Source organism: Acromyrmex echinatior, chromosome 10 (genome assembly GCF_024713525.1).
Source record: "Acromyrmex echinatior isolate Ae372 chromosome 10, ASM2471352v2, whole genome shotgun sequence".
NCBI lineage: Eukaryota > Metazoa > Arthropoda > Insecta > Hymenoptera > Formicidae > Acromyrmex > Acromyrmex echinatior.
In genome coordinates this window covers 5,246,121-5,268,885 of record NC_141861.1, presented here as the reverse complement: position 1 = coordinate 5,268,885, position 22,765 = coordinate 5,246,121, and the positions used below count along the sequence as shown (strand labels likewise).

The 22,765-nt window shown below is 26.4% G+C and overlaps 3 protein-coding genes across 5 annotated transcripts in view; 1 reads left to right on the top strand and 2 right to left on the bottom strand.

Annotated features, from left to right (window-relative positions):
- The window catches only part of LOC147908240 (uncharacterized), a 539,816-nt gene that overhangs the window by 212,279 nt on the left and 304,772 nt on the right, over positions 1-22,765 (top strand). The window lies entirely within an intron of this gene.
- On the bottom strand, positions 597-6,352 carry LOC105153188 (Cytochrome P450 4d20). Its single transcript, XM_011067896.2, has 12 exons — positions 6,111-6,352; positions 5,600-5,709; positions 5,380-5,470; positions 4,556-4,741; positions 4,241-4,334; positions 3,202-3,304; positions 2,602-2,707; positions 2,317-2,423; positions 1,628-1,696; positions 1,383-1,551; positions 970-1,149; positions 597-900 (listed from the first exon to the last, which is right to left on the bottom strand). The coding sequence occupies exons 1-12, from the start codon at positions 6,262-6,264 to the stop codon at positions 722-724; spliced, it is 1,548 nt and encodes a 515-aa protein (XP_011066198.1). The 5' UTR covers positions 6,265-6,352; the 3' UTR covers positions 597-721.
- LOC105153189 (cytochrome P450 4C1) lies at positions 12,765-21,800 on the bottom strand. The gene is made up of 13 exons (XM_011067898.2): positions 21,707-21,800; positions 21,040-21,249; positions 20,225-20,331; positions 19,542-19,632; positions 19,032-19,217; positions 18,708-18,801; positions 18,216-18,318; positions 17,915-18,020; positions 17,576-17,682; positions 17,433-17,501; positions 16,339-16,513; positions 13,086-13,265; positions 12,765-13,021 (listed from the first exon to the last, which is right to left on the bottom strand). Exons 2-13 carry the CDS (start codon positions 21,194-21,196, stop codon positions 12,858-12,860), a joined length of 1,539 nt encoding a protein of 512 aa, XP_011066200.1. The 5' UTR covers positions 21,197-21,249; positions 21,707-21,800; the 3' UTR covers positions 12,765-12,857.

Sequence of the window (22,765 nt, the reverse complement as noted above, 5' to 3'; positions counted from 1 at the left end):
AAAATATACTGACATTATAAATAAATTTTTTTCTCTTAAAAAAATCTTTTTTTGTGATAATATCAAACGACACGATAGATTATTTCACGTCAAGTGCATGCACGAGCAACGATTGACGAAATCAGTTGATTTTTTTAAACCGCATAATTAACCGCGGAATATATGTCATAATTTGTATTCAAATCGATAATTTTATTTGCAATAATTGAACAACACGCGAAGATATGAAACGATTTTTATACTTTCATATGTTTAACATTACTTTCGTTTTGACGGATCTTTTTACAGTTAAATCAACAGAATGAATATTGATACATTTACAATATGAAATTTCTTCTCATCTGAGATATATGAGTTTTTTTGTAAATAATATTATAGAAAGATAAATATTAAAATAACAAGCACTACATAAAGAAATAAAATATAAATAAATGATGTAAAAATGTATAAATAGTACATAAATTCCTCTTATTTTGCAGATTAATTTTTTATGAATTTGTAACGTTTTGTTATCAGCTGTGAGTATCACAAAAGTCTTTTTTGAAAATATAAATGAAGTAATACAAATTACTTTGATAAATATCAAATTCAAAATAGCACGTGATAATATAATTATCTTTATTATACATATGAATGAATATGTATGTATATATAAACAAGTTATAACATACTTAACAATTTTTCAATTTTTGTTACACGTTTCTTAAAGGATGCATTCGCGTTAAATAGTTGCATGCATTTTAACGATGGGAACAAATTTTACACGAAGTGGATGAGCAGGATGCAGCACTAAATCAACTTCCATTTGCAAGTCTTTTAAGTAATCAATGGGTTCCAAGTAGAAATTATGAATCAGAGAGGCTATCATTGCTTTCATCTCCAGCAGAGCGAATCGTTGACCTGCAATTTGTTATCTTAATATTATATATCTCAAATTGTTTATATGAAAATATCATAGATGTAACTTACCAATACAGTTACGTGGTCCAGCACTGAATGGTAAATATGAGTAAGGATGGCGATTTCGAATGTTCTCAGACAAAAATCTATCAGGATCAAATATCTCTGGATTTGGCCAAAAATTGGGATCCCTGTGGAGTCCATAGATATTAAGATGCACAATTGTTTTAGCAGGTATTATATATGACTCTGTAAAGTATATTTTTATTAATTTAGAAAATATTAAATAGACTTCATATATCTTATTAAAATAAAAAGAAATTAAATCTGTTTCAACAAAAAATACTATTGTAATGTTACCTACCATAATTATAATAATCATTGTATTTTATAAATATTTATATTAAATTTTATTACATTTCTATATTCGTTTTATATTGTAGTATGTTAAAAATTATTTATACGAAATATTAATTACATACTAAATTTTACGTCTTCCGATGTAATTCGTGATATAAAATAAACGCTGGGATACAAACGCAATGCTTCTTTTATACATCTATCTAAATATGACAAGTTTTGCAATACATTTATAGTAAATTTCTCTCCAGTTTTTTCTATAGTAGTCCTGATTTCATCTCTGACACGATTCTGTGTATTAATATTGTTAATTTTGTTAATTGAAAAAAATTCTATCTACATATAATGCTCATTTAATGAAAAATACCTGAATGTCCTTATGTTCAGCTAGTAATAGAAGAGCAAAACATATACCTTTTGCTACAGTATCGTGACCCTATAATTACATTATATATATCATTATATATGTAAATAATGAATAGAAAAATTTAGAAAAGATTATAAATACAATGAACAAAAATTTCGTGAATTGAATTTTTTCTGCCAACGTAGCAATACTGTAGTTTCTACAGTGGCGTGGCATGTAATAGAAAGTCTAATGAACATTCAATACAATTTTTTGATCACTAATATTTGCAGGTTTTTGTGTCAATAATTATGAGAATAATTTTTTTGCACCGTTAGAATAGAGCATGATGTTTTGAAAAAACAGAGAATAAAATTTCTTGTGAAATTAGGAAAGAATTGGATAGAAATTTATGATCAGACCGTCTGTAACATGAATTTCTGGCTTATTCTTCTCGAATTTCACAAGGAATTTGATTTCCTGTTTTGTCAAAATGTCAAGCTTTATTCGAACGATGCAAAAAATTACACTTTCTCACAATTATTGACAAACCTGCATGCGTTAGTGACAAAATTATACTGACATGTTCATTAAACATGTTCATTAAACTTCGTACGTACCACACCATTGCAGAAACCTACAGTGTTGCTACGTTAGCAGAAAAAAATTCAGTACACGAATATTTTATCCATACCACATACATAAAGTACCTCGAACATAAAAGTATCCACTTCTTCTCTGATATCTGAATCAGTTAAGAGACCTTTTCGAGACGCTGCTATTAAAATATCCAACAATGCAAGCCGCTTTTTCCGAACTAAAATGTATAAATTAAAATGTTAATGTTAATAATCTCTAATATAATTCTATGATATTTTTATTAAGTGATATTAATTTTGTTTAAAATTTAAATTGCATTATAATAATATGTAAAAAAATAATTTATATTACATGCCAATCGAAATTACAGAATAGATTCTAATAATTGTACGTACTTTTAATCGTTTCTACATCACTTGTCTCTGTCATTGTGTTACTATCAAAATCTTTTAAGTATTGATCATCGGTATATTCTTGACAAAGTTTTCTTTTCTCAATAATCTATACAATCATCATATTAATCTTTTTTGAAGAATCCTCTTAGGATTTGCTTACAAATCGATTGCCTACAGTATCGTTTGCCTACATCACTTTTGCCGACAGTTTGTTTGTGCACAAAAATTATTGCCTACAGCTCGATTGCACTTTTGCGAATAAAAATTTCAGAAACGAAGTCACGTTTGCTTACATGTATTATTATCTACATATATTATTATCTACATAATAATTGCTTACGATTGTGTGCAAAAATGCTTGTAGGTAATCGAGCTATAGGCAATAATTTTTGTGTACAAATGAACTATCGGCAAAAGTGATGTAAGCAAACGATGCTGTAGAGCATCGATTTGTAGATAAAAGGAGCCATCTCAATCTTTTCAATAAATACACTAAGAACGTAAAACATTATATAATAATTTCAAATTTATGGAATTTTTATAATTTTACGTAATATGAGTTTATATATAAGCAAACATTAAAAAATAATTTTAATATACTCGTTCAGTAAATCCGTGTAGTATCCTCAAAGTCTCTGCTTGTTTTTTGCCTTTTGGCATCAATGAGAAGATCCAATTGTATCGCAGCCACTGCCTCATTAATCTAAAGCATAATTATTGAATAATAAATATGCTATTTTAAAGAGATGATATGTATTTATTGATGATTGTATTAGGTGTTGGAATTAATTCGTAGCGTTTTTTAATGAAAGAATGTTATTTATTTCACATGAGCATTAAAAAATACATTAATGAAAGTACTTCCCATCTCTTGTAAAACGCTACGAATTAATTCCAACACCTAATATTTTGTGAAAGCTGTCTTTAATTTTATTATTAATTTTATTATCAATTTTAATAGCATTATAACTACTTGAAAAATTTTTAATTAATTTACATTTAATAATAATTAAATTTATGCTAATAGGATATATTGAATGCTTTATATAAATATTGCATCTTTTTAAGACAATTTTGTTACAATTGGATAAAAATGCAATTGGATAAATATTTATATTCATCTTTTGTTTACGTCATGTTATCTAAACGTTCAACATTTCAAAAGCTGTAAACGATTGGATAGATCATATACGAATAAAACAGGGATAGTTGAGCCAAAGGGCAAGTTGGGACATGCAAATATCTCACAACTGAAGTTCTCAACTGAAATAATATCTCAGTAACTGAAATGCATGTGGACTCATCTATACTTGCGTAAGATTGCGCAGAGACATAGATTACTGAATATGATAATCTGTGTTTAGCTGAACACATTTGTTTTTACGCATAAAAAATAAAATTAAAAATAAAATATTACGTGAGTGTTCTTTTAGTTTACGTAGTAATTGAAGTAATTGATAAAAACCAAATGTTTTTTTTATCTAAATTATTAATATATTTTTTAATTTTAATGTTCAAGTTGCTACTTTATATATTTACAATTTCTGAGTTATACCTAAAAAATATTTTAATTGGTATGAAACTAATTGGAAGTATTTTACCAAGCTATCGCAGCTGTTTATATTTACATGTAAGTTACCTATATATGATAATTTCGCCTATTTGATGAACTGCTTTTCGATATCGTTGTTGGTACGCGCTTTGGTCTCGTAGAGAAGTGCCCATGGCAGTTTCTACAAATGCAATTTGTTAAAATTTTGCAAATATATTTGTTAAAATATTATATGTAATCAATTATTTTAATATCTTATGTTGTAATAAATAGATATTATTATATTGATTTATATATTAATGTATTGCATTATATTGTATTTATTAATTAATATTTCGTGTTTTATCTTTTTTTCCGGAATAAAATCTTAAATAATATAGTTATAAAAATGAGACACAATACCGCATATTGCATTCAGTGTATGTTCACTAATAAACGGTATTAAATCTTTTACAACAGTGCCTCCTGTATTTTTCAAAGATTTTGTCATATTTTCGCCCTCCTCGATCAAACTCTCAATAAAATGCTGCAGTATATTAAAATGAAATGCTGGAGTTAATATCTTTCGACGAGTTTGCCATTTAGTACCTAAAACAGAGAGAATAAAATAAAAAATTATATAGTTAAACTATACATATATCTATATATAAAATTTGAATATACATATATGCTACTATATAAAACCTGTTGCTTGCCAACATAATTTCTAATTAATTAATTTTGACTTAGCACCAATTATTTTAAGTTTTTTTCTTCTTTCACGCGTTCTGAAATTTCTCAGTTGTTTAATAAACAAATTTATTAAATATTTTTATTATCTTTTTAAAATACTTGCTCAATAAAGATTTATGTATTATACATTATAGACATCATATAATTAAAATTTTATTAATGACAAATAAAATTCATTATACAAAAAAAGGATCTGTGATATATGAGTTTCATTATTTTTGTATACTTGAGATTATATGTAAAACTATAACAAAATTATTCGTAAGAATGTATTTCTGTATACGCATATTCTCTTTACTGAATATATCTGCACTACACATATATTTACTGAATAAATTGTAATAAAAAAAAATTGTTATTTAAAATAATATTTGGCTTAGTTGCAAAGTTTTAATTGTTTATGTAATTGGAATTTTCTATAATTAGAGCAGAATATAATAATAACATATACATTACAGATGTTATATTTTTTAATCTCGCACACATTATTTTACCTCCACTAGTGAGAAGACCTGTATTGAACCAAGGGCGTAAAACATCATAAATTATACTCTTATTAATATGTTTCATATTATTTAATATTACCTGAAATTACAGATACTGAATTAAATATTTTATTTAACTTAATTTTAATGAAGACATTACTTAAAATATCTTAGACATTTTATCACTTTTAAGTAATCGGTTTTCATGAATACTTTTTTATTTTATTACCTCCATATCATCCGGATCACGGATAGATACAATAGGTATAAAAAATGTCCAAATTTTACAAATCGGATAATATTTATCAGTTATCGTAATCAGACGTTTCCAGAGATTCTCTGAAAAATGTATATATATGTATATATATATTGTAAATTTAAAAACGTTACTAATTTAGAAATTTAATGATAAATATTAATATTCGTAATATGTTAACATATTGCATGTAATTAATTTATTTTTTCTGTGTAATGATACTTATTTCCTTACTTGTCACAATTTGTTTCTTAATGTATCTAAAAAAGTTAGGAGAAATACAAATTATGAACGTAGTACATACAATTTAAACCGTTTTATTGAAATGTAGATATTGAACAAATAACTGTATAATTAAGAAAACAAATGTTATTACTTAAAAAGATATTAATAACTTTATGTAATTATTAAACATACGATAATATTGATAATTGCACATTTTAGAATTAGGTAATTTATTGAAATGTTAAAAGTTTCAATTTACCTCGTGAACCTTGTAATAGCAGTGTATTACCAATAATTGGATAACCTGGTGGTCCTGGTATAAGGTTAATAAGGCGTCCATTTCGTCCGTAATGCACATAATAATAATATGATAACAATATGATAACAAATAGTATCAATACGATAACAATCATTGTTGATCTGATTACAATCTAATCAATTTTCTTCAACTTTCTGCTTAATGTTTGATTCACGCGTATTAAAATACGTGATATTTGCTTCAAATCAAATTGTTACAAAGTTACTTCAGTGTCCTAAATGTTTGTAACAAATAAAAGATATTAATTGTAGAAATAAAGTGTTTTATCAATAAAAAAATTTTAAACAGATATACAATTTTTTAAATATATAACAGAATATAATGCATTCAAATTAAAATAAAAATGGTGTTGTGACTCTAAGAAAAAATCAAATGCATTCTGTTAAAAAAAAGGGGGATATCTATAACAGAAAATTAGAAAAAATTTAGGAAAGTTTAAATACTTATAACACAATAAATAATTATGATACAAAGATGCTTAAAAAATGAAAATGAAGTTTGAAGTCTATATTTTGAGAAATTTTTAATGCTGATTGAATGGGATAATTAATTTTTTGATAGCGGACGATAGAATGAGAATCTACAAAATTGATAAATAGAAAGTTCAGTTTCCGGAATTGCACGGAAACAGTCAACATAGCTCAATAAAAAGCGCGTGAAAGTTCAAAGTCTCCTCTTCAAAATGTGCTATTGTGAAACTCGATATGATAATTTTTCACTGAGTTATTTTCCTCAATCTGTGAAAAATAGATTGTATACATAAATAGATTGTACACAAAATATTGATTGATACAAAAAATAGATGTATAAAATAATGATAATATATAAATAATAAAAATGTATAAATAATGATAAATTGTAATTTGTAATGCTGCCATCATCAGTTTAAACTACTGTGATTTTGTCCAAAACATATCGAGTTGTTTATTTAAAATTACATCTGTGTACGTGTGAAAGATAAGAGAGAGGCGATAGCTACTTAAATCCAATTGGAACTGGCAATTTTAACAAGCTCTAGCCTATCTGAATACACATTATATACATGTACAACTGTGGAAAGCCCGAGTGGATTTGTTATGTTACAGGCAAAGTCCACATAGTGGATAGTGTTAACATTGCTCGAGTTGCCTGATGCTGTATAATATTAGCATTGCCCGGACCGTGTTAACATTGCCCAACCCAATCGCGTTGGGCAATGTTAACCCGTCCCGGACAATGTCGACACTGTCCCACTTATAGACTTTGCCCGCAATGTATACATATTGAGAAATTTCATTGTTTCTTTTTTATAATAAAAAGATGCATACGCGCGCGCGTGTACACACACTATACACATACGGATATAATTTCAAACAATTAATACGATATGGTTTGAACAAAATGGTAGCGATTTAAATTGGTAGTCGATATTGTATATCTTGAAACACAAAAAAAATGTGAAAAAGTGAAAAAAATGGCTAAAATATTTATAATTTTATTGGTGAACATTTAATGAATTTGATTACTTTGTAATTTTCATCTTATTTCGAAATACGCATTAGACTCTCTAATGACAATGATATTACAAATCAATTTATCAATTTTTAAAAAGCATAAAAAAATCTTTTTTTTTCTGATAATTCAGCAAAAAATTATCATTTTAAATTTTAGAATAAAGCATTTTGAAGAAGAAATTTTATATCTTTTCGGATACTTAAGAGGATCCTAAATTGAAGCTCAAACTTCGACGAAGCTAGAAATCATTGTTTTTCCAGTATATTGTCTTTATGCTATCACATTAATATCCCATACAATCTATGATATACGTAGTCACATTCGTGTCAATTTTCGTATAACAAATTCTTCGAGATAAAGCGTCTAATAGCGAATTCGGCAGACCGCACTAGTGTGTACTGAGAACTTTTTCAGTGTCACGCATTCGGCTTGTCTCAATGCGTTAAGATTATCATATTCAGCAAATGAAAACTAACTCAGTATAGTGCTGAATTTATATTCAGACCAACTGAATAAATTGAACGAGTTCAAAAAATGTACTGACGTTTTTCACAGTGAAATTTGTCATAGCACTAAAGTAATTCTACACTCGCATCATATCAGGGCAGTACTAGAACGGAGTCAGTGCGTATGTATCAAATTCGCCATAAATCTAAGTCTAAGAACTCAATTATTTATTCATATAAACTACGTATTCGTGGATTGTTATTTCGTAAGTACAGATTGCAAAAATTTTTATCACGACTTAAATATTATCACGACTTGATAGCTTGAGATACCATATGATAAATACTAATTAATTAAGAAATGATAAAAAATATATCAATTTTTTGATCGTTTTCGGCATAAATTTCATTTCACAAACATGTAATAATGCGTATATTTCCAATCCTGAAAAAGGATTTTCGAATCTGTGAAAGAGAAAAAGAATATGTGTTATACATAAATTATATGATTTATTTAATCGATAATACAGACGGCTTTAGAATCCTCTTAACATGCTTTTTATCATATATTGAGTAATGTCAATTGCTTTATTCAATGCAACTTCAAAAACTGGACTTTCTATTTATCAATTTTTTGCAGATTCTTGCTCTATCATCCGCCACTGAAAAATTAATTATCCCACTCAGTCAGCATTAAAAATTTCTCAAATAGATTTCAAGCTTCATTTTTGAAGCATCTTAGTATGTATCATAATTATTTACTGTATTGGAATTTTTTAAATTTTCTTATTTATATACTGCTTTTTCTTAGGCAAATGTATACTTATATATTGGATTGGCCAAAAAATAATTGCGTTTTTTTCTAATAGTTGACAATACATCTCTTGTAAAGTACTTACTAACTTTATTTATATTCAAATTATTTTAAATGGTTCTCAACGGCTTGATTTAGGTAGGCATATTAAGATTCTCAGCAATCTCTCGTTAAACAGCGATTGAAGTCGATCAATGTCTCTATTTTGTCATCAACTTCGACTGAGCGTAGTGCATCTTTAACATCAAAATTTCCAGACCTTTTGCGAATCAATTCTGACATTATTGTAGTTTTAAGACATCTTCACCATACACATAACTTTTTAAGAGCTTTCGCAACGTTTTCTCCTTTTTGGAAGGAGATAAGAATAGAGTTTTGGAGGTAAAAATATGACGAAAATGTTTTTTTTTCTTTTCTGTATTAAAATCAACGTCGAATAAACAATTCTTAACGAAATCATGTGCGTTTTTTTCTAAAACAAGCTTGAACAATAAATTATTAAGATATATAGTGAATTTACCATTAAAAATGAACTTTTGAACGCAACTATTTTTTGACCAGTCAAATAAATTGCCTACTGAAAAAAATTTACTATATCTGAATAAATATTTCTTTGAATATTTATAAGTATAAATATTTATTGAATATTAACATATATTTATTTAATACAAAAACCGTTAATTTGATTTAATTATCTTTTTTTTTCATTGAGTAAATATTTATTTATTATAAGTAAATGTTTACTTACAGATATTCAAAAAAATATTTATTACCCATGCAGCAGAAATTTCCGAAATACATCAGACAGACATCCTGAAGATATCACATATCTCAAATACATCTTTAAGATACCTTTAAGATGTATTTTGGATACATTTGCTGTGCGAGTAAGATTGCAAAATTTTTTTCAGTATACATGTGTTGTGTGTGTGTGTGTGTGTGTGTGTGTGTGTGTGTGTCGTGAGCCTCCGCGATTGTTAATATATTAATAATGAACAAATATTATATATGAGGAAGTAGGAGTCAGCGCGGTACTATCCCGCGTTCACAAACCGATTTACAGTCGATTGATTTCTAGGACCAATTTTTCGTTTGATTTGATTTCTATTAAATTTTTTATTAATCTTCGAAAGAAAATCGACATTTTATCGATGTAACATTGATAAAACATCGATCATCTCGATGCAGCGTTGATAAAACGTCAATCTCTTTTGAAGATCAATAGAAAATACAGTCGATATTAAATCAAACGGTCCAAAAAATCAATCGATATTGATTTAATTTCGATTTATGAACCAGAATAAATGCGCAAATGTAATGATAAGATCTTTTAGTTCATTATTTATAATAATAATTTTTTACTCGTGACAATATATCCGGATACGTTTCGACTTACTTCTAATCAATATAATGGCATTGTATTCGAATATATGTACTCTAGGGATGCAACAGTCACATTGTCAACCATCTTATCAAAAAGATGAAGAAAAAAGAATTTATCTTATTCAAAAGATTTTAGTAGTGTTCCTAGTTTATTGACCAGAGGAAAGGATTTCACGAAACCTTCGTAAAGTAAAACTAAGAAACGAAACATAATGTTAAAATAAGCGGCCGATATATATTTAGAGAACAGAATCTAATGGTTACTCACCAAAACTGGTACATTATTTATTCTTATTCAATAGTCAATCCAATATAAACAATCAAACGCAACAAACAATTAAATTATTAATACCTAGTATGTAATTATAATCCAAAAACTGTTTTTTATCGGACAATGTAACGTAATGTGATGTTCGCTCTACAATTGCGCTGATGTAAATGACTTATGTCGTCGCTGATACGAATATATCAGCCAATGAAGATTATTTTATCATTACACTTTTATCATACATTTGTTCGTTACTTTATTATAATATTGAAGAGTATATATTAATTTTATCTAAATTAATAATATATTTATATCAGGATTGGCACGTAACGCATTACTTGTAACCGCAAGTTACTTTTTTTAACATTTGAGTAATGACGTTACATTTTTTTCTGAATAACATGCATGATAACGCAATTAAATTTTTGAGATGGTATATAGATAATGGTAACGATTTCATTAATTACTTTTACCGTTACTTTATTTTTATTTATATAAAAGTTTTAATTATAATTAGAGCTATGTACATATACATTATTTATCAATCTTTTAGTTTTTTTCTCTAAAAAAAAAATTCTTCCATCTTTTTTACAATTACCGCAAGAATCTGCATATACATAATAGCGTTCTTCATTAGCAGAACTAGTACGCATTCAGTGCACTTTAAAGCCGCTGTACAATCGACATAAAGATGTATGGTTAATAAAAATATAGAAACGAATTAAACTGCGAAATCCTCAATATATTTTATTATGTTATTTGATAAAATATACTTTAAGCATTTTATCCTCTCAGTTATATCTCATTTTTACATTTAGATTAGAGTTGTGTGCGCACGGCTTTAATGTGCATTGAGTGTGCACAAGTTCTGCCAATGAAAAACGCTATATAATATTCTATTAGTATCAAGAAAAAAAGTAACGACTCGTTACATTTTGAGTGACGATAACGAATTACTTTTGCAAATCAATAACGAGTAACAATAACGAGTTACTTTTTGGGAAAAAGAACGGTAATGGTAACGAGTTAGTTTTATGAGGTAATGTCGCCAATCCTGATTTATAATATGATAAGATATAACTTGCAATCAATTCGAATGTACTTACCAAGATAGATATCTACAAACATTTTTCGATTCTGGATTAGAATCTTTTTTAATGCGAAAATCAAACGCAATGATAATCTAATCATCGAATAGCATCGAATATAAATATCCTCTCCCCCTCCACCTCCCTTTCCCCGTCATAATGTATTTATTCATTCTAATAAAAAATATATCAAGTAAAGTCATAGAATTTAATAGAAAATTTTTTAATTGATTTTCTTCTTGTTCAACAATACTTACAACCTGAAACAGTTGTACTATGAAAAATATTTTTTTATTAACAATAAATTAACTAAGTAATTTTATGTAATATTTTTTAAATTTTATATTTTTAACTTTATAAATATGGTAATAGTTTTTTATTACATAAATGTTGACATCACATATATTTTTTACGCATTGCGCAAATGTAATTAATCATTTAATTAAAGTATAAATCTTCCTACGTCTTACTTAATGTAGCAACATTTCTCATCATACTACTCATCTGTTATATTTTTGTGTTTATAAGAGCAAATATTGATAAAGGAAGGTTATCGTTCTGAAAGAAACATTAAATAGACCGCATCGTAATATAATGATAAGCAACAACATAATATTTAAATATTACATAAAAAACTGCAATAAATCTGTATATAATATTTTCATTGTAAACTTTAAAAAATATATACTGTTCATTTTCTTTTACAATGCCTTTTATAAAAAATTAACTTAGTTATTGTTCACATAATATACACATTAAATATAACGTTTATAAATATTAATTACTTAACCACATATTTTATTTTTGTTATAATCCGCAATAAAAATTTGTAAAGCTTAAAATATATTTATAAATATATTTATATTTGTAAAATTTTATTGCGGCATTATTGAAAAAAATTGTTCAGACAAAAGTTGTAGGATTCAAAAAGATCTACTGATCAAAAAGATCTTACTGATCTTATAAGTTTGACTTGGGTGGCGTCATCAAGGTCAGGTCAAAATATAATATAATATTAAAAGATCTTATAATAAATTAAGACAGGCTTAACTTATATTATAATCTATGTATTGCTATTTAAGTTTAATATTTATAGAGACCTTTCTTATTATTCGCATATGTTTATAAACATATGATAATTTTCTTTATTTTTGCAATACATTATTAAATTCTTAAAATATTATTTTTTAATGTTTAGGTTTTAACTGGAATAAATTTTACGCGATGCGGATCAATAGGTCGGATTACTAAATCAGCTCCTAATCGTACATTTTTTAAATAATCAATAGGCTCCAAGTAGAAATTATGAATCAGAGAGGCTATCATTGCCTTCATCTCCAGCAAAGCAAATCGTTGACCTACAATTTGATATATATTGATATATATTGTTTATGTATAAAAGAATATCATTAAACAATTTACCAATGCAGTTACGTGGTCCAGCACTGAATGGTAAATATGAGTAAGGATGACGATTTCGAATCTTTTCAGGTAAAAATCTATTTGGATCAAATATCTCTGGATTTGACCAAAAATTGGGATCTCTATGGACTCCATAGATATTAAGATGCAGCATCGTTTTTGGAGGTAGTAAATATGACTCTGAAAGCAGAAAAATGCAATATACAAATATTAATCGAAAACTTCATTAAAATTTGAAAAATAAACTGTTCGATTTAACTTAAGCTAGATACGTGCAATTAGCTTAACAGAAATGTTAATACGATAATCTCGATTTATTGGAAAATATAAGATTGATATTTAAAAAAGAATATTTTATTCTGAATGATTATGAATTCGATTGGAAGAATATTCAAATTTTAGACAATGAACCTTTGTATCTGAGAAGATCGGCATCGGAAATCGGGAAATGATACATATTAAAAGATAACAGGATTGACTAAACAAACAGAGTGATATTAAACGATTACCGGATAGAGGAGATCGGGGCAAGTTGTTACAATTTTTGATTAGCAATTTTTTTTCATACTAACGTATTACATTTAAATTAATGAATGTGCATTGCTTCAAGTACATCTTTAACTAGATAGTTAATTTTTTTTAAATTTGTATCTATGTCTCTTAAACGCTGCTTTTCTCACAGATAGGTGACCATCTTTAACTTTCTTTGCCGCTGTCGCATATTTTTCTACATTTATAGATCCTTTGTTTGTATTTTTTTTTATAAGATCACACTATTCCACAGACTTTTATAACTAGATTGCTGATTCAATAGAAAGAGATGAACCTGATTTCGAGCTGGCCTTATTTCAGTTCACGTACGCATATGTATGCATCTGTCTATTCTGAATATTCGCATAAATTTATGTGAAAACACTAATGTTATTATCCGTGTGATTTATATATGTGAGAATGGAGTGAACACAAATATGGCGCTACTCAGCATTGTCTTCAAATATGGAGACGAAGTAGGTAATCTATTTATAGAAATCTGTGCATCATTCTGTAAGAAAAAAAAATTGTTTTCAATGGGGTAAGTTGTTACACTGTAACAATTTGCCCCGATCGAAGTGTAACAATTTGTCCCAACCTTCCATTTTCAATTCGAAAAAATACGGATCGAAAACCAGTACATATATCGATTCAAATAAAATATGTTATTATAATCGAATGTATATAAAAGAAATATATAAAAAATATATAATCACATACCTCTAACAAAAGATAATCACATACCTCTAACTTATACATATATGTATACAATAACACAAGCGATTTATATAATACATAGTCTGTTCAAAAAGTATCAGGACTGATTTTTTTCTAGCCAAAGGGAAGGGCTGCAGAATGGTCTCCATGGGCAGGGATGTTGGAGATTTCAGGTATACGATACGACCAGCTCACTTCTGAGTCTTTGCAGAGTGTGGATCGCTTCTAGTGTGAGCAATTATTTTGTAGTTTCGTCAGCAATCAAGATGCAACGCACGATTGAACAGCGATATGCAATCAAGTTTTGCATGAAATTGAAAAAAATTCGATGCTGAGACTCTTGCCATCCGTTCATAGGGAAGTCGCCGATACTTGGATTCTTCATAACGACAATGCGCCTAATCATATGACGCTACGCATAAGGGAGTTTCTGGCGAAGCACACCGTAACGTTACTTCAGCCTCTCTATAGTCCAGACCTGACTCGGCCAAACTTCTTTCTCTTTTCTCGGATGAAACAAAGTCTAAAAGGACACCATTATTGGACGATGGAAAGAGTGCAAGCGGCTTCGACGTAGTGCCTGAAGGAGATTCCGGTTGCAGACTTCCAGGGAGCACATCAAGTATGTCAGAAGCGCTGGCAACGATGTATTGATTTAGAAGGAGTTATTTTGAAGATTTTTAACTCATTGTACATATATGTGCAATAAATTTTTTTTTGTGAGTGTAGTCCCGATACTTTTTGGACAGACCATGTACAATGAAATTTGTACATTTTAATAGTAAAACTTTTAATAGTAAAAAATCAAGAAAACATACATAGTATCTTCTAAAATTCAAATATGGCGGCTAAACTAATTGTAGAATATCATAAGAACCACATATAAAAATTCATAAATGTACTGTCACCTGTGGCAATTAAAAAACTAACTGTAACGACTTACCCCGGTTTCCTCTACATATCTCTTTTAGATTTGCTTTCTCCTATCCAAGTGTTACACCCATTTTGACAAGTTTTGAGTATGTAATTTAGATCAAAAGAAGACGCACATATTTTTGTATATACCTTATATTTCTGAGCTAATACTTTCGAAGCGGTAAAAGATATAAATAAAAGTTTTATAGTTTTTAAAGTACTTTATAACAGTTTACTCAGATTTTTTGAAAATATCTTTCTTTTCTAAATCCTCCTACCCTCTGAATTTTTGAAAATTAAAAAATTCATCCTGTAGCAAAACTTATAATATATTTAACGACAAATATAATCATGTATAACAAAATTATTGCGAAGATGCATTTTTTTCAAAAATAAGTTTTATATATATATATATATATATATATATATATATATATATATATATATATATACCTTTATATCGCTATTCGCGCGCCCTATCCGTATCCGCTGCATGGCTATTGCTATATTTGCTTTTTTAAAAATGTTTTTCTTATACATATGAATACATTTTGAAAAATACATCTTTACAATACAATTTTATCATATTTGATTGTATTAGAACAAATTTTAAAATTTTCAAAAATTGAGGAGATAGGAGGATTTCGAAAAAAATGACATTTTCAAAAAAGTTAACCGTTATAAAATACATTAAAAATCATAAAACTTTTATTTGAAACGTTTTTTATGTCTTTATCATTTCGACAGTATTAGCTCAGAAATATAAAAACCGATTTTTTTTAAGAGGGTGTTTTACTCTCTTAACGGCCGTATGGGTAAATATAAAAAAATACGTGTCTCTTACTTTGACTTATAGATTACAACATACTCAAAGCTTATTAAAATTAAAATGTAATATTTGAATAGATTTACTTCTAAGATAAAGTGTGTTTAAAAATGCTAAAAAATGCTAAATTGCTTTTAAAAATCTTATCTTATTCAAAATAAAAAACATATTACTTTATATATTCTTATAACATAATACAATATTAAATGACACATTTCATATGTTTAAAAATATATGTGCATATTAACAGATTGAGTTACGTACGTGTTTTTAATTGTACATGATCCGAAATCACTCGTGATATGAAAAAAACACTGGGATATAAACGCAACGCTTCTTTTATACATCTCTCTAAATATTGTAGATCTTGCAGCGATTTCATAGTAAGCTTTCCTTGATTTTCTTGTATAACAGCATTAACTTCTTTTCTAACACGATCCTGTATCAATGTTAAATTAAGCATTTTTTATTAATGTTTATGATGTCTTTCACGTATACAGAAATACATTCGTACAATTTCTTTATAATTTTAAAGAAGTTTGGTTTCATTTTTTTCAAAGATATATGTGATATATGTATAAATTATATATTTTAATTTTGAATATACAATTTTATATAATATTTATATCTTTGTATGAGTATATTTAAAATAAATAAAGAACAATTTAAAGAAATTCTAAAATCATCTGTTTTACCAATTAAACGCAATAATTTTCTTAAAGGATTTTCATACGCATTACTTTTAGAGATTGCGAAATCCTTATCCAAAATAAAAATATAGGTATTAATATTAATCCTATATGTGAAATTTATGCCGAGAACGAAAAAATATTTTTGAAACTAAAATTTTAAGTATAATTTTTTAGTCCGATATGGACATCTAAAGTTATCAAGTCATGACAACATTTTTTTTATGATATAAAAACTGCAATCTCTCTCTCTCTCTCTCTCTCTCTCTCTCTCTCTCTCTCTCTCTCTCTTTCCTTACGAAATTGGAGACTAATAGATTATATGAAGAATGCTCTTAGAGAATTAAATTTAAACACTAGTTTGAGTACACTAGTATACGAAAATGCTTTACGAAAAATACTGATATTGATATAGTAGAGTATGTAGTGATGTCAATGTCACATATGTTTGTAAGTCCCATTGATTTGGTAAAACAGGAATTTCTTCGGAATTTAATCTTTAGTTTAGGATCTCAATTAATTGGATTTAAAATCTAGCGAAAAACGCGAATGTACGCATGCAGACTCGCAAAAAACATTATTTCTTTATTATTCCTATTTTAATAAATTTTTGTTGAGTTAAAGGAATTATTCTTTCCTTTTCATAATACTCATTTAAACGAAAAATACCTGTATGTCTTTGTGCTCAGCCAATAGTGATAAAGCAAAACAAATACCCATTGCTGTAGTATCATGACCCTGTAATTATATTGCGTTAATATATATCTGGATAACGCATAATTAAAGAAAAAAGAAAAGTTCCAAATGCATACCTCAAACATAAAGGTATCGACTTCCTCTCGAATATCTAAATCAGTCAAAAGATTTTCTTGAGACGCCAGTATTAAAAGATCCAACATAGCAAGTTTTTTTTTTCGTTCTAAATCAAATTTTATAAATATATAAATACCAATTTATAAAGTACATTTTTACTAAGTAACAATAAATTTAAATTATAATATATTACAAATATTGAAGTAATTTAATTCACAGCAATGTGTATGTTATTTAATAATATAAATATGATAATATTTAAATTTCAATGCAGCAATAATTTTTAATATTAAGTGATAGAAGTTAAGACATCCACGACTTTCGTATGTATTACGTACTTTTAATATTATCTATATCATCTGCCTCTATAATTGCATCTTCGCCAAAATTTTTTAAGTATTGCCCATTGGTACGTTTATGATAAGCTTTTCTTTCTGCAATAATCTACACATATCATATATTAATTTTCTTTTACTTTGTGTAAATTAGCTAAGGATGTGTTTACCAATATTTACAAATTGTTTTATTAATATTTTGAATGAAATTAAAATAATTTGTATAAAAGATAAAATTTTTTTAAAAATGATTTTATTTAATAAAATATTTAAAATTATTAAAGAAGATAAAATTTTTACGCACCCTTTCAGTAAATTCGTGCAATATCTTCAAGACCTTTGCTTGTTCTCTACCTTTAGGTGTTAATGAGAATATCCAATCGTTTTTCAGCCATAGTCTCATTACTCTAAATCATAGTTATAAAATGTTATATAATATATATGTTTTTAAGTATTATGATAGTATTATTTTGTACAAGATTTCTTAAATTGTTAATCACTTATAAATATTTTAATAATGCAAAAAAGGAAAGCATGTAATATTTACATGCATGATTAACAGGGCTGGATAGAATGTATTTGAAATAATTTTATTTGAAATAATATATATTTGCAATACAAATATATTTTGTATTTTGTATTTTAGTAGAACACATATGAAAGTATTATTAAAAATAAGATGGAGTATAATTCATTATTTATCTTCATGCGTGCATGCGTGTGTGATTATTTAATATTAATTCATTTCTCCAAATATCATACAAATATAAAAGTTATTTTAACCTGTAAATATTACCTATAAATTATAATTTGATTCATCTTATAAATTGCATCTCGATACTCTTGCTGATATAAATTCATTTTTTTTAGAGAGATGCCCATAGTAGTTTCTACAAAAAAGTTATATTATTAAAAGTTATATTGTAATATAATTATACAATACATTTTAAAAATATAAATATAAAAATAAAAAATATCTTAATAAAAATTAGATAACTTTATAATTATCATAACATATAATTCACTGCAACATTCATATTTTACATAAGTTTATATTTTCTGTTGTTACTAATGTTATTTACAATAAAACTTTTACATAGATATACACAGATTACAATACCGCACAATGCGTTCAGCGTATGTTCACTAATGAATGGTACTAAATCTTTTACAACTGTGCCTCCTATATTTTTCAAAGACTTTGTCATGTTCTCGCTCTCTTCGATTAAAATTTCAACAAACTGTTGTAATATATTGAAATGGAATGCAGGTGTTAATATTTTTCGCCGAGATTGCCATTTGGAATCTAAAATAAAATGATGACACATAATTATATAATAATGCTATTAAGCTCGCATATAAATGATATTTATGTATGTTGCGAAATCTTTCTCTCTTTTGAATTCAATATTAAAATTAACAGAGTTGGAAACGTTATTACTTTATGAAAATAACGCGTTATCGTTACTTTTTATAAAAAGTAACGTTATCGTTACTATTTTTTAAAAGTAATTTGTTATCGTTGTATTTAGGAAGTAATAATTTGTTATCTTTTTATCAAGATATTATAAATATATATATTATAAATATATATATTATTGAAAGAAATATGTACATTTAATATAATTACCTCCACTGGTAAGAAGACCCGTACCGAACCAAGGATGTAATATATCATAAATTTTACTTTTATTGATATTCTTTGTGCTGCTTAGTATTATCTGCAAAATTATAGAAAATATTAAATTAAGTATTACTTAATTTCAAAATTATTTTACGCAGTGTCTTAAGACATAAGTGATCTTTTGATTGATTCATGATATCTTAAGATTGTACTTGAGATAATCTGAAAATATAAGAATCGACTCTGGCCTTAAAGAAATAATTAATTAATCATTTGGAAATATCTCTCACATGCGTTTCATTATTCTTAAAATATTTATAGTCGTCATCAGTGTTCTTTTATTAAATGTAAATAAACGAAAATAAAATATTTATTTCTAAAATTCCAGTTTGACAATAATGTATATAGAATTTTTGTTATATTTTGCTGTCATTGATTTTGTCTTTGGTTTGCGAAATATTATTTCCGAAGTATTATTTGTATATTTTTTAACGTTAAAAATAATAATGTTCTTATAATTTATCTACCATGTCACATTTCCGAAAAAATGAAATAATATAGGGAATAAAAAATTGGGATAATATTTCTAAATACGGATTCAAATCCAACGGCTAAAAATCTTTAAGAAATGACACTCCACATACCAAAGATAAAAAAAAGTTAAATTTTGTTGGACAATGTTTTATTACCTCTAGATCATCGGGGTGTCTGATAGATACTATGTACTCAAAGAATGACCATAATTTAAAAACAGAATATTTGTTACTTAAAATCTTTAGAAGCTTCCAAAGATCTTCTGAAAAATGCATGTATTTCGAATACATAAATATTATAAGATAGAAAATTGTAACACTAGTTTTATTTATAATAATATTTCTAATATCTATATTTTATACTGTTTTACTTAGATATAGTGGAAAAAAATAAAATAATTTATGAAATAAATATTATAAAAAAGTAAGGATGCACCGGATAAAATTACCGGATACCGGATATCGGATATCCGAAAAGAATGTAACATCGGATATCTGGTATCCAGGAAAACAATTTTTATCGGATATCCGACACTTTTCAGATATCTGACCGGATTTCGGGACAATGTTTTCTAAAAAGAAAAAAAATCTGTAGAGAAAAAAATTGTAATTTTGCAACAGTATATATAAAATATTATAGGTATAATATTATAGGTAAAATATTATAAATATACATACTTATCTATGGAACATTTATATAATAAAAAAATCAACAATTTAATGATATAAAATTTCACCAGATATGTTTCTGGATATTAATAATATCTGACTATCCGGTCGGATCGTAAAAAAGTGTCGGATAATACCGGATATCGAATATTTTTCAGATATCCGGTGCGTCTCTATAAAAGAGTATTGATAAATTTATGCACTTATTAAAATTATTTAACAATATTTAAAATATTTAATAATAGTGATAGTTTTATTTTCTAATATTAATTGATCGAAATGTATTAAAAATTTTAACTTACCTCTTGAAATTAGTAAGAGTAATGTATTACCAATAATTGGATGACCTGGTGGTCCTGGTATATTATTAATAAGTCGTCCTATTGGTCCATATTGCACATAATAATGATATATCAAATATACAATAAGAATGAGTAATAAGAATGTACTAATAAGCATCCTTATAATGACTGTTCTAATCTGTTCTAATGATTTTCTTCAGTTTCGGATTCCTGCATTGAACGTATCGCAAAATGTTAAATATATGTATTTGAATCAAATCTTATCGTTTTAATAAAATTTACGAATTTATTTAATTATAAACAAATAAGTTCATCTAAACACGTTTTATAAATAAAACATGTACTGAAATATCGAAAATAAAAAAATTTAATTAATATATTTTTTCTATTTCTATGTTAGAAAATGTATGAATTACGTAACAATTACATGAATCTTACAAAAGATTTTAAAATTGATCTTTCTCTTTTAATAGTATTTGTTTATCTTATTATTTATATGTAATTGTTTATTTATATGTAAATGTGTTTATTTATATGTAATTGTTGAAGATGTTTTCGAAATATTTATAATTGAGTGTTACACGCGCGATTGCGTAACATTATACATAATCTGTACAAATAAATTTTAAATATTATTAATAAATATTTTGTTGCTATGTAGTGTTACCTTGTGAAAAACTGTCCGCTTATACTTGAAAATGACTATTGGCTCGCTTTTTCTTTCTGGCTTACTCGCATAGATAAACCTGTATTTATAAGCATAGTTTGTTTAATGAATTCACTCATGACACTTGAAATATAAATTCTTGTGAAGATAATTTATTAGATAAATTTTGATCATTAATATTTATTATAGTTGAAGGTTCAAACTCTAGCTGAGATAATATTTTTTACAGTTTTTCTAATTTAATTTAAGGAGGATTATCAGCATTCCGGACTGATTATATTGAAAGTCCGAAAAATTATTGACATGCAATCATATCTGAAATAAATTTAATAAAGAATATACATATTTAATAAAGAATATACATATATTGTATTATTCGAAACATCTAACAAGACTTTGGCCATGTTGACATTTTTTATCGTATTTGATTTATTATAGTATTTATTATAGTATTCGTCACATTTATAAATACGATTCAAATAAAAAATTCAGATGTTTTTTTTATAATGCTGCTTGAAGCTTTTTTACAATAGATTTTTTACAATGTATACTTGAATCTTGAAAACAATTTTACTTATACATATTAAGTCATTACACATATTACGGTCCTTGGATTTTATATCAACTAAATATTAAGTAAAAAAAAATTGCATATCATTCAAGTATCTTGAGGTGACTCTAAAAAAAAAATAATTATATTATTCACTTTAAAAAAATTACTACGATGATCTTGATCTTTATATACATTGTCAAAAATATTTTCCTGAGTAACCTTCAAAAGGTTTTAACAGTTATTCGTTATAAAATATTAGTAATTAAAGATTAAAGACTGATTAAAAAAATTAATATTTTTCTTTACACAATGAGTGCCAAATAACTTTTAACTGATTTTAATGTTAATTACAAGATTACTGATCTTCCTTGGTGCTTATTAAAAAGTTATTAACAAAACAAGTTTTAAAATAATGATTAATTAAGTAAAACAAATTTTGTTAATAACTTTTTAACAAACCAGGGATGTCAAATAATGTATTACTTATACGCCGTTATTATTATCGT

Excerpts from the sequence above, each read along its gene's own strand:
- LOC105153188 (XM_011067896.2), bottom strand. The coding sequence starts at position 6,264 with ATGATTGTTATCGTATTGATACTATTTGTTATCATATTGTTATCATAT. Across the intron at positions 4,335-4,555 it reads TACACTGAATGCAATATGCG|AAACTGCCATGGGCACTTCT; the intron begins GTATTGTGTCTC and ends TTGCATTTGTAG. Across the intron at positions 1,552-1,627 it reads CTGAACATAAGGACATTCAG|AATCGTGTCAGAGATGAAAT; the intron begins GTATTTTTCATT and ends ATTAATACACAG.
- LOC105153189 (XM_011067898.2), bottom strand. The coding sequence starts at position 21,196 with ATGCTTATTAGTACATTCTTATTACTCATTCTTATTGTATATTTGATA. Across the intron at positions 20,332-21,039 it reads ACTCTTACTAATTTCAAGAG|AAGATCTTTGGAAGCTTCTA; the intron begins GTAAGTTAAAAT and ends TGCATTTTTCAG. Across the intron at positions 17,683-17,914 it reads TGATATAGATAATATTAAAA|AACGAAAAAAAAAACTTGCT; the intron begins GTACGTAATACA and ends AATTTGATTTAG.